The 12,850-nt window shown below is 41.6% G+C and overlaps 1 protein-coding gene across 2 annotated transcripts in view; it reads right to left on the reverse strand.

The window, feature by feature from the left end:
- NUP133 (nucleoporin 133) overlaps positions 1–11,573 on the reverse strand; it is a 66,004-nt gene extending 54,431 nt beyond the window's left edge. For both annotated transcript variants that reach the window (XM_075531779.1, XM_075531772.1), the window contains exons 1-4: positions 11,302–11,573; positions 4,860–4,978; positions 3,829–3,932; positions 2,584–2,691 (exon numbers count right to left, since the gene is read on the reverse strand). In XM_075531779.1, the coding sequence (XP_075387894.1) occupies positions 2,584–2,691; positions 3,829–3,932; positions 4,860–4,978; positions 11,302–11,483 (513 nt within the window). In that variant the 5' untranslated portion in view covers positions 11,484–11,573. The remainder of the gene's footprint in view (positions 1–2,583; positions 2,692–3,828; positions 3,933–4,859; positions 4,979–11,301) is intronic.
- Positions 11,574–12,850: the final 1,277 nt, after the last annotated feature.

The following is a 12,850-nucleotide window of genomic DNA, read 5'->3' on the forward strand; positions in this document are numbered from 1 at the left end:
GTTGGAGAAAATTAAACAAGTCGACAAGATCCAAACTACAACCTTGAGTACATCCCACATAAATTTCAAGAACATCTCAAGAACAGATGTGAATCACTGAACACTAATGACAGAGCACTTAATGAGCTGTAGGAGGACATCAAGAACAAAAGGCCATTTTTATTCTTGTGGGAGCCCATTGTTGGAGCCATCAAGAAAACAAAAGGTCATAATGAAGACAGGAAATGGAGAGAAGGTCAAGGTGGTTGTCAAAAGAGACTCTGAAACTTGCTCTTGATTGTCCTGTAGCTACAACGAATGGAAAAAAACAATGAAGTAAAAACCTGACCAGGAAATTTTAAACCTGCAATATGCAAAAATCAGCTCAAGAAAATAAAATATTAAAAGGAAGTGTGCCAAGATCAGGAATTGGAAAACTAAAGAGGAAATCACTCAGAATAGTTTAAGCTGAAAGAACTGTAGGGAAAAAATTCAAATCTCGAGTTGCAATATTCAAAGATTCTATGGACAAAAGACTGAATGATGTGGGAAGCATGAAAAGATAAAATAAATTACACAGTGACTGTAGCAAAAGACATGACCAACATTCAGTCATTTCAAGAGGTAGAATATCAAGAATCAATGGTAACTAAAGGAAAAAGTCCAAGCTGCATTGAAAGCATTTGAAAAAAATTAAGGCTCCAAGAATTGATGGAACACCAATTAAAATGTTTCAGCAAGCTGATAAAGGACAAAAAGCCCTCACTAGTCTTTGCCAAGAAATCTAGAAGACCAACGGACTGACTGGAAGAAAGGTGGCTCAACACGATGCAGAAATTAGTGCATCATACCATTAAAACCATGAATAAAGCTTTGTTAAGGTCATTCAAGAATGGCTAAAGAAGTAAGTACATTGTCAGTGAGCTGCCAGAAATTCAAGTCAGATTCCGAAGACCCATGTGAGATGGGTATTGGTTCACAGCAGAGATTATCAGAGATGTTTACTTGTGTTTTATTGATTATGCAAAGGCATTTGACTATGTGGATCATAACAAACTATGAACCACCCTAAAAAGCGTGGGGATCCACAGCATTTGACTGTGCTCATGCAGGACCTGAACGTGGACCAGGAGGCAGTCATTGGAACAGAACAAGCGAATGTTGAGTGGTTTAAAATCAGGGGGAAAAATGTGTGGCAGATTTACCATATTTATTCAATCTGTATGCTGAACAGATAATCTGAGAAGTTGAACTATATGAAGAACAAAGCATCAAGACTAGAGGAAGGCTTATTAACCTGCGATATGCAGATGACACAACTTTGCTTGCTGAAAGTGGAAGTTGAAATGCTTGCTAATGACTACAGTCTTCAGTGGGATTGTAACTAAATGTAAAGGATACCAAACTCTTTACAACAGGATCAAGAGTTAACCCTGTGATAAGTAGAAGATAGAAGTTGTCAAGGATTTCATCTTGTATGGATCCACAATTAATGCTCATGGAAACAACAGTCAAGAAATGAGACAAATATTGCGTTGGGTAAATCTACTACACAAGACCCCTTTAATGTGCTAAAGAGCAATAATACTATCACTGAGCACCACGGTGAGCCTGAATCAAAAGCATGGTATTTGCAATCACCTCACATACATGTGACAGTTGGACAATGGATAAGGAAGACCAAAGAAGAATCTATGCATTTGAATTATAATGCAGGCAAAGACTGGAAAGTATCGAAGGCTTCCAAAAGTAAACACCCAAATCTGTCTTGCAAAAAGTAGAAGCAAGGTTGGTTAGGCTTCGTCTCATGTACCTTGGACGTGTTCTCATGAGACCAGCTTCCAGAGAACAACGTGCTTGGTAAAGCGGAAGGCAGTGAAAAAGAAGCCACTCATCAAGATGGGTTAACCCAGGGCTGCAGCATGGGCTCACACATAAGAACAACGGTGAGGATGGCTCAGGACCAGGCAGTGTCCCATGCTGCTGGGCAAAAGGCTGCGATGAGTTAAAACCAATTAGACAGCACCTAACGACGGCGAGAGACACAGCAGCAGCCACCATAGGTGCTGTCTTATTGAATTTTTATGTCCTTAATGTTTCATGATATTGAACCTCTCCCCATTTGCTGAATTTCTATCCTCTGTAACAGTGTTCATTCAAATTCTACCCCTTTTTAAAAAACTGAGGTTTGTGTTTTCTTACCGTTATCTCAAGAGTTTTTAATTTTATAGTTTTACATTTCACATTTATTTCTCAGATCCATTTTGAGTTACTTTTTGCATAAATTAGGAAATTCGGGTAAAATTTTATTTTTTTGCATACGGATAACTGATTGTTCCAATATCTTATGTTGAAATGCTGTGCTATAAAAATTAAAAAGAAATGTTATGCTGCTTTTGCACTTTTGTTCAAGATCAAATATGTATCTGTGGGTTTATGTCTGTATTCTATTCTGTTCATTGACCTATTTTTTTTGCCAATACTACAGTGTCTTGAATTCTGTAGCTTTATAGTTAAGCCTTGAAATTGGATCAAACTGGATTCCTTCAAGTTTAGAACTCCCTTAGTTTAAAAGTGTATTTCAACAGCATTCAAGTTACCTACCTGGATAGAATGTGCTTCTCCTGAGCTGGCAGAGTAAGAGAGAGCCACTAAGTCCGCACTCGAATGGAAATCACTAGTTGGCAGCTGAAGCTCTTTACACACAGATAACTGTCAAGGACATGCAAACAGAAAACCTGTCATACAAAAAAATCTTTTTTTTAATCCCCTCCCCAAATATGTCCGACTCCCCTATTTTCTTGTTCTTGCTCTGAACTATTTAATTCTGATTCATTGCTGGAAATACAATTCTACAAATACTCCTTCTTCTCACATATCTTCCTGATCCAGTTTTCAGTAAGTTTAAAACAATGTATCTTAAGAGAGATAAAATAAGGAAAGCTTACAGGCTAGACTGGATGTTCAGTATCAATTGGTAGAATTGCTTCCCAAGTTAAAGTGCACAGGCTAAGAGAACAGCCCAAGTTACTGCTGGAGCTTTTCCATTCTAGTCTTGCTTTGTTATCTGACATTTAAAATTTGCATGACTTTGGATTAACTGTACTGTGTTTTCTAGAAAACATTTAAGACTCTCAGCCAAATATCAAGTTTCCTCTATTAACTCTGCATGCTCCAGTTGCCCTCAATCCCCACCCAAGACTCCACCCTCATTTCTTGTGCCTAACTACAACAACTACTTTCCGGGCAGGGGACGCAGAGAAAGAAGACTTGAAGCACTCAGGTGTGTGAGAACCCGAGTTCCAAAGGAACAATGAACCAGTGAATAAGGAGCGATTCAAGAAAGTACATCTAGGCTGTAACAAACAGGAGAAGTTCCTGAGGATAAGTCACCTGCTAGAAAACATTCCTCTGCTGGAAAATAATTGGAAATTAAAACAGTAATTCATAATTTTTAAATTTAATTAAGTACCATTCACTAGCTTCAGGAAACACAGTACTTTCTTCTTAGTAAATTTAGACTATTAACTTATTTGGATAGCAGTTCTGCTTATAGTTCATGCAGACCAATTAGCATGACATTCACTACAAATCCCAGTGTTTGTAACTTATTAAGTATAAATGGCATGGATCTTGTTTAAAAATTACTAAAGGTGAGCAGTTTTCCTCTGTACACACAGATGTGTGTGCATGTTCAGCATTTCATATCACTATGAAAATTCAAATATATAATGCTCAAGTAGATTCAGATTGCTACCCTCCAATAGCCCTAAAAAATTAGGATAAAAATCAAGAACCAACTGGTATCCCTCTCTTCTATCTCCTTATAGCTCTCTAAGGAGACATTACCTTTGTAATAGGGGACGGACCAATCTTCCAAATAATGAGTTTCTCCTTGCAGACCAGAGAAGCCCAGCCACTTTCATCTATGTGAGCAGTCAGTTGATCATCAACTAAATAAGAAAATTAAGTCCACAATTAATCTTAAAGCAAGCATATGAAAAACTGTCACAATTTCCTTACACCAACATTTTTATTCTCATATTTCACAAAAATAATTAACAAATACCACCCCCTAAAAATTATTTCACAAAAGAAATTCAAGAATTATCATCATTAAAAACAAAAGATCTGCCCTCACCCCTAAGGTGGCACGATGGCTAGAACCGTGATACGGTCAGTCAGTAACAAATGTTGGCGGTTCAGACAGACACAGCAGCTCCGCGGGAGAAAGCCCTGGCCACGGTTCCCGTGTAGATTACACCCTAGGAACCCTGAGGAGGAGCGCCACTCAACGCAAGACAACCACCGCCTTTCCAAAAAGTCTACCTTTATTATGAAGAATGACTTGATTTCTGTAAGTAAGCATGTAGTAACGCAAAACTCACTCCACCACCAGGAAGTTGGATCTCCCTGTTAACCAGGCCTTCATCCTCAATGTTGCCTTTCTGAATCTATTTCTCCGAACACCTACTCTTTAGTCTCTGCTAACAGAATCTTCTAAATGCACACTACACTAATAGCATCGAGAATCGGTGTGAACAGATGTAAGGGTGCATGTAGTCTGATGGAGACAGAACTTGATCTCACTACATTAACACAGTAGTGGAGGGACTGGTTTGTTTGTGAACGATAAACTTGTTTACTTCTAACGTCAAATTGAATTTTAGACATGCAGGAGTTAAAGTCATTAAAGATCTAATCTGATTGCTAGAGTAAACTAATTCTGCTTCTCAAGTTTATACTTCTCAATGACAGTGAATCTTTCTCTCCATTTAAATATAGATAAACTACAGATTCTGTCAATTTTGACGACGAACTCAGACACAGGCTTCATGGTAACCTACTAGCAGAGGTAAATGGAAAGAGATGAGACCTACCTTCAGACAACGTTAGGGCTTCCATAATTTTAACAGGGAGAGAAGATCCAAAGGTTTTCACCTCATAGTTCACGGACTCAGTTATCGAGTGGTGTAGGAACATTCGTGTAGGTGTGCCTCTAAGGAAAGGAGACCAGACTTCATTCATAATATACATTTTCCATAATCCTGATTTGCAAGTACACAACTTACCATCAAAAGACACCTTTGATAAATAAGAAGGAATAAGAGGTATGATAACAGAACACTAACATATGTATACTTGTGCAATTAAATGTCTTTTTCACTTTTAAAAAGTACTCGCAGGACTTAGGAAAACTGATAGACATACAGTTTTAGTGTGTATATATGTATACACTAGTAATTTAATACACACACGTAATTAGATGCATGGCTCTAGTCATTTGAACTTCTTATAATTCTGCTTCCTTAGCTGTCGAATACGAAGGTTGGACTGTTGATAGACGCCATCAAGTCCCTTCTGATTCACAGACCCACGTACAACATAAAACATTGTCTAGTCAAGCAAGGTTCTTCCAATTGTTAGGTTTGAGCTCATTGTGGCAACCACTGGTCAGTTCACCTCGGCCAGGATCTCCTTCTTGTTCTGCCCCTGCGCTTTCCCATGAGTGGTCTTTCTTTCCCAGAAAGAAGGTCTCTCCCGATGGCAGCACAAAGTACATGAGACCAAGTCTCCCCATCCGTGCTTCCCAGGAGCATTCCTGTGGTATTCCAAAGGTAGATTTGTTTGTTTTGCAAACAGCATGTCAGATTGAGGGTTTCAGTCATTTTCGAAAACAGAATATGAAGTATCAAAGTTTATCATATGTGGAATCAGAATTTTATAAACATTGGGTTAGATCATAGGTCCCCTGACTCTTTTTAAGGGGAAAAGCAAAAGAAGACAGCCACACTTGGTGCCACCATCGCAATTACAAACGTTTATGTGAAAAATGCAGGAACCTGCTTTTGCGGTGGCCTACACTGTTGCAGCGCTTCCAAGAGGGCAGTACTGTCCACTTTGGGAAACAGTGGGCTGCCTTAAACTCTTGTCCAGCTCTGAATTCTAAGACTATCTGTCCATTTTTACTTTCAGTGTTTTTACATGTAGGGTTTCTGAGGCTTTAAATCTTTAAAGGATCGATAGTCTAATCTTTCTCTTGGTGGATTTCAACTGTCGACTCTGTGGCTGGCAGCCTAATTTCATCTGATGGTGCAACCAAGGCTCCTTATCTCTTATAATTTGGACAAAATGAAGAAATGCCCACAAAGAATAATCTGTATGTGGAATCTACATGTAGAATGGTGTTGTTTTAAAGTTTTATTGTGAATTGGGTGAAGGTTTACAGAGCAAATCACTTTTACATTCCGTGTTTTATATACATGATTTCATTTCATTCTCTGTAATCCCTTCCATGTAATCCCCATGTTTCCCAACTCCATTCCTCCTCCTTTCCTAATTCTTCTGAACTTGTCCTTGGGTAAATGCTGACCCCTCGATGCCAAATGGCCAATTATTTTAAGGTGGGCACACACCAAAATTATTATCCCCTTATGGGCCTATAGTTTGGCTGAAAAATATGCCACAAGGGGGAGTTCAGGTCCAGACCAGAAGGGTGACCAAGTCTTGGAGGTCCAACCAGTTTATACTGAACCAGAAAACCTTGCATCTGATCATTTTTATTTTTGATTAATATCTTTTTCCACTCATCAATTTCTATCCAGCCCCTTGTGATGTGATTCCTTTCAGAGTGGTTGCTAATGACAGGTGGACACCATAGAGTTCTTCTGTCCTCAGGGTTATAGATATTGATGATGTTCACGTGGTTCGTTAGTCCATTCCATGTGCCTTCAATTTTTTTCACTTTTTTCCTCGAGATGTGAGACCAATAGTTGCCCTTAAGTTCACAGGTCTTTAGACCTCAGTCACTACTCACCAAAGTAGGATGTAGACTTTGTGGACTATGTTATGTCAATTGACCGTGGTGTCCTCTGAGCCCATGGTCCTGAGATCCCAGACCCATTCCTCCAAGGTGCCTGGCTATGTCTAAGAATTTATCATACTTCTGGCACCTATACACTCCACTGCAGGAGCCCTGGTGGCATGATGGTTATACACTGGGATGCTAAACACAAGGGCAGCAGTTCAAAACCACCAGCCGCTCCCAGGGAGCAAGATGGGGCTTTCTACTCCTGTAAAGAATTAATCTCAGAAACTCACTGGGGCAATTCGTCCCTGTCCTGCAGGGTTGCTATGTGTTGACATCAACTTGGTGGCAGTTGAGTTTGGTTTTTTGCTTTTTTAAGTTATACTCCACTGCATCCGTGAATATAGTTGCAACAAAGGTAAATACCCATGTACAAATATCTGTCCTACTCGTCCTAATATACCTGCTCAGTCCACATGCCTGCCATGCATCTGCGTATAGATCAATGTTACTTCAGGATTGTGCATGTAATGTGTCCCCTTTGCCTTAACTCTGGCACTCCGCTAGTGTTCTCCCTCGCCTCCATTATTCTTTACCAATCTCCCTTTGGGATACTGCCCCCCCCCCCCACTTCCCCTAAGTTCTTGAAACCTACTTGACTTGCTCTCCTTTTGGGAGTTCTGCCACTACACCATTCCCTTATTTTGTAATTCTCTTCACTACAAATTGATACCTGTTCTCTCTTTTCTTTCAGTCTAATAGGTTTGCTTTACTACTTTGGATCCATCGTATCTAGGCTACTGTCTGAATGGCTCTGTCACGTGTTAATCAGTTAGCTGTCTGCACTGCTGGTTCTCTAAGGAGCGTCCTTGTACTTCTTGTTAGGTTGCCTGGTTGCTGAAAATTCCTTTAATTGGTTTATTGGGAAATGTCCAAATTTCAGCATTGTATATGTGTGGCAATTTTTCTGGGTATATGATTCTCTGGTATTGGAAAGTGATTATATGTGCTGGTGATTTTCTTTTGGGAGTTTATCCTGTTTGGACATTTACTCAGCTTCTTGATTGCAAACTTTCTCATCTTTCATGATATTAGAGAAGTTTTCTTTCAACAGTGCATCAACAATTTTCTCTTTCTGTTCTGGGATTCAGGTAACATGTAAGTTATTTCTACTTGATGTGTCCCATATAACTCTTAGGCTTTAAAAAAATCTTTTTTCCTCCCTGATTATTCCTCTAGCAGGTTAGTATTAAGAGATTTGTCTTCCAAGGGAACAAGTGATCCAAATCGGTGGTGAGGAGGGTATAGAAGGCCTGATGGGGCATGATCAAGAGTAATGTAACCAAGAGGAATTACTGAAACCCAAATGAAGGCTGAGCATGATAGTAGGACAAGAGGAAAGCCAAAGGATATAGAGGAAAGAGCTAGGAGGCAAAGGGCATTTATAGAGGTCTAAATAAAAGCATGTACATATGTAAATATATTTACATATGATGCGGAAATAGATCTATGTGCAAATATTTATAGGTTTAGTATTAAGGTAGCAGATGGACATTGGGCCTCCACTCAAGTACTCCCTCAATGCAAGAATACTTTCTTCTATTAAATGGGCATTCTAAGATGCTCATCTTCCCAACACAACCACTGAAGACAAAGCGGGTAAATAAGCAAATGTGAAGAAAGCTGATGGTGTCGGGCTATCAAAAGATATAGCGTCTGGGGGCTTAAAGGCTTGAAGGTAGACAAGCAGCCATCTAGCTCAGAAGCAACAAAGCCCACATGGAAGAAGCACACCAGCCTGTGCTATCGCAAGGTGTCGAAGGGATCAGGTATCAGGCATCATCAGAACAAAAAATCACATCATTGTGAATGAGGGGGGGTAGTGCGGTGTGCAGACCCAAAGCCCATTTGTAGGCCACTGGACATCCTCTTACAGAAGGGTCTTGGGAGGAGACGAGCCAGTCAGGGCGTCATGTAGCAACGCTGAAACATACAACTTTCCCCTAGTTCCTAAACATTTCCTCCCCCCACTACCATGATCCGAATTCTCCCTTGCAAGTCTGGCTAGATCAGAGGAAGTACACTGGTGCAGATAGGAGCTGGAGGCACAGGGAATCCAGGGTAGATGATCCCTTCAGGACCAGGGGTGTGAGTGGCGATACTGGGAGCGTAGATGGAGAGTGGGTTGGAAAGAGGGAACCGATTACAAGGATCTACATGTGACCTCCTCCCTGGGGGATGGACAACAGAAAAATGGGTGAAGGGAGATGTCGGACAGGGCATGATATGACAAAATAATACTTTATAAATTATCAAGGGCTCAAGAAGGCAGGGAGAGCGGTGAGGGAGAGAAAAAAAATGAGGAGCTGATGCCAGGGGCTTGGGTGTAGAGAAAATGTTTTGAGAATGATGAGGGCAATGAATGTACAAATGTGCTTTACACAATTGATTTATGTATGGATTGTGACAAGAGTTATATGAGCCCCTAATAAAATGATTTAAAAATAAATTTAAAAATTTTAACAGAGATTTGTCTTCAAGCTTAATTTTGTTCTTCCAGTGATATGCCCTTTCAATATAGTACCCATTTTTGAAGTCTTATTAAACTTCTGAACTTCTATTTGCTGGTTTTATATAGTTTCTCATTTTTTCGATTACTTAGTTTGCTCTCGTATTGTTTTCCTGTATTCTTCTACTTTTTAAAATGTGTCTTCCTGGATTTCATCTGCAACTTTCATGACCTTTCTCCCAATTCAGTGCAAGCACCCATGTATCATTGTTTAGAATTCCCTTGACTGTGACTCAGTCATTTGTTTGAGCTACTCTGTCTCGTTTCTTCATGTGAACTAAAATTGTCTTCTGCTCAGGAGACATTCTGGTGGCTTTGTAATTGCATTTGATGACTGAATGCTAGTGTGTTCCGAAGCATTCACCACCTGACTCCTGGAAGGTATGTCAGAGAATATGATTGTGTGTGCAGCTTCTGCTCCAGTTTATGTAGCTCAGTAAAAAACCGTTTGCGCTAGTGTTGGCTGCTGTCTATGGACAGATGATGGAGGAGCAAGTAATGGCCCTTGCCCAGTAGATAAGACTGAAGGAAGTACAGGTGTAGCTAAGTTGTGTGGGCATAGTGGTTGTATCCCACAGAAGAGGATAAGAAAGGGGATTTGTTTTTACAGAAGCATCAACAATATTTTTCTTTGAATGACCAACAGGAAAAAAGTCTATTTTTAATTAAATAAAACATCGTTTTTATTCTGAATTTTTCAAAAACAACAAAACTGTGTGTCAATTCCAAGAGCACTTTTCAAAATCAAGAATAAAAAAATTAAGGATGTTGTGTATTTTAAAATAATTTTTCCTTTTAAATATTACCAAAATTTATCAATCAAACACAGCCATGAATGAGCTCCAGGCCCATTACCCAAGAAAAATCAAATTTTGATAAATAAGCTCTGAGGAAACTACTCAGAAATAGATGACACCTTCTCCCAAAGTTGTAGATTGATCATGAAAATGAGCAGGGGTATGGGTTGTTGCTCCACACTTGTCCCTTAGTTACAAAATTGCATTCCTTATGGAAAGCCTAGTTATTTAGCTACGAAGAGAAATGTAGCTAAAAGTCCTTTAGTTACCAGAGGTAGTAATAGCATGGGATGTTAGGCATTTTAGCAGGTTTTTCTAGGTTCGAGGTCCTCATTACTGTCATTACTTTACATCTGCATTTCATATCGACTCCTTTGGCCTTACGAAGCTGGCTCTGGATCAAATTATCATTCCCATTTCAATAGTAAGAATCCAAGTAATTTACTTCAGAGTCTAGTAGTAAAGCGTGAGTAGTGAGCAATTATTCATATAGTTTGTTCTTCCCTTCAGCACAAAAGTAATTTCCATGAAAAATGCAACGTGATGACTCTATTGACAGATTAACCAAGATGAAGCTGAAATAACTGGCACAGGTGGGAGAGGTCTGTTTTCCCAATACTGTGGAATTTCGCCCATTTTCCAAGGCTTGTGGAGACTGTAGTAACCTAGCCTAATATTAGGAGCTACATCTTGTTTCAAACTGCCTTTAACCCCTGCTAGCAGTTAGCCCCCCTGCTCTTCCCTAACCCTGCTCTCCAACAAGACCTTAACTCTTCCCAGATGTCCCCAAACCCTCCTGCCCGATTAGCAATAAATAAATGTATACTATCTTGTAAGGCCTTGAATTGACACCTGCAGCTGTACTGTTTCTGCCAACCGTGTTACCCTGCCAACCTGAAAAGAATATAATAGCTAGAACATCCCTTCCCTAGAGCCAATTTTGAGCTACAAAAAGGTTGGAGTTTTCTTTGCTCTGGATCTAGAGGTTTCCAGGAGCGAGCCTACTCTTGGTCCAGCTGTTTAATAAGGACTTTAATTATTAATGATGTGGTTGTCTCGCCCGTTTATAACAGAGACACTAATCCATCCAATGCACCGAGACCCATGAGCGTGCCAGTCGTCAGACTCACCCACGCACGATCACTTACCGTGAACTCAGCGAGCTCCGCCGGCCTACCGGCGAGAAAAGCACAGGAGAACTGACTGCGGACCCCAGCGGCAGCCCCTTCCTGCTTGCTGGCCGGGGCGTGGAGCCGGGGCCGATGCCACTAAGCGGGCCCCTTCGGGCTCCAGGACCCGGGGTCCGAGGGGAAGGGGCCGCCGGGAACATGGTGCGTTGGCCCAGCGAAGCGGGAAGCAAGCGCTCCCAGGGGCTGTGCTCAACCCAAGCGCGCCGAACAGAGCCGGGAGGAGTGAGAGGACGCGCGAGGATGACGCCAGACGGCAACGTCCAATCGCCAGGCTCGGTAGGAGCGCTCTTCTTCGGAGAAAGCTAGGAGTGGGAGGTGCCCTTGACTGACGTCTAACCGCCGCGCCCAGGGCGCGGGGCGTGTTGGGAGCGAAGGCCTCCGGAGGAGGCGGGAGGAGGTCTGAGGGGCGGGGCGGGGCGGGGCGGGGCTTGTGGTCCTGCGTGCTGTCTAGCCGTCCCGGGCTAGACCGAGCGGCAGCCTCTGGAGGCTGCTGCAGGTTTGGCATGGCTGCCGGCTGTTTCTTGGGCAATACCGCCAGAGTGCAGATCTTCCCGAGAAATCAAACTGGAAAGCCAGGTAGCTGGAGCTCCAAGCCTTTTCGCACCCTGTTGTCATAGTCTAAATCAGTGGTTCCCAACCTTCTTGATACCGCGACCCTTTAATACAGTTCCTCATGTTGTGGTGACCCTCCCAACCATGAAATTATTTTCGTTGCTACTTCTTACCTTTAATTTTGCTACTTACCTTTAATTTTGCTTCTGTTATGAATCGGGCGACCCCGGTGAAGGGTCAATCGACACCCACCCCCCAAGGAGTCGCGACCCACCGGTTGAGAACCTCTGGTCTAAAGTGAGGCACTTGTAGAGTCGAATGGTTTCATAATCGATTTGCTCACCAGTCTTTACCTTATTCAATTTAGTCCAGCTATCTAATCGCCACAAATGCACATCTCTAATCCAATCCTAAGGATCCCTAGTGGTGGAAGGTTTGTTTCCTTTTGAGCTGCTAACTTCAAGGTCAAAAACTCCAACCACTCAGCAGGGAAAGGGATGGAGGTGAGGGGAGGCAGGGGATGTGGCTTTAGACTCCTGTAAAGAGTTGCCATCTCAGAAACTCACAGGGGCCATTCGATCTGGTCCTACAAGGTCACTGAGTCAGCGTCGACTCGATGGCAGTGTGATGAGATGAGAATCCAGAGCTGGCAACAAATCCCAGAGTTCTAGCAGCGATCTTTCCCCCGGGGTGTCATCTGCACCAGCCACCCCCACAATCCACCGGTTAAAAACTGAATACATATTTCCTGTGGGACACCATCCTCTAGGCCAGTGGTTCTCAACCTTCCTGCGACCCTTTAATACAGTTTCTCATGTTGTGGTCACCCCAACCATAAAATTATTTTCGTTACTACTTCATAACTGTAATTTTGCTACTGTTATGAATCGTCATGTAAATATCTGATATGCAGGATGTATCTTCATTGTTACAAATTGAACATAATTAAAGCATA

Source organism: Tenrec ecaudatus, chromosome 1, assembly GCF_050624435.1.
Source record: "Tenrec ecaudatus isolate mTenEca1 chromosome 1, mTenEca1.hap1, whole genome shotgun sequence".
NCBI lineage: Eukaryota > Metazoa > Chordata > Mammalia > Afrosoricida > Tenrecidae > Tenrec > Tenrec ecaudatus.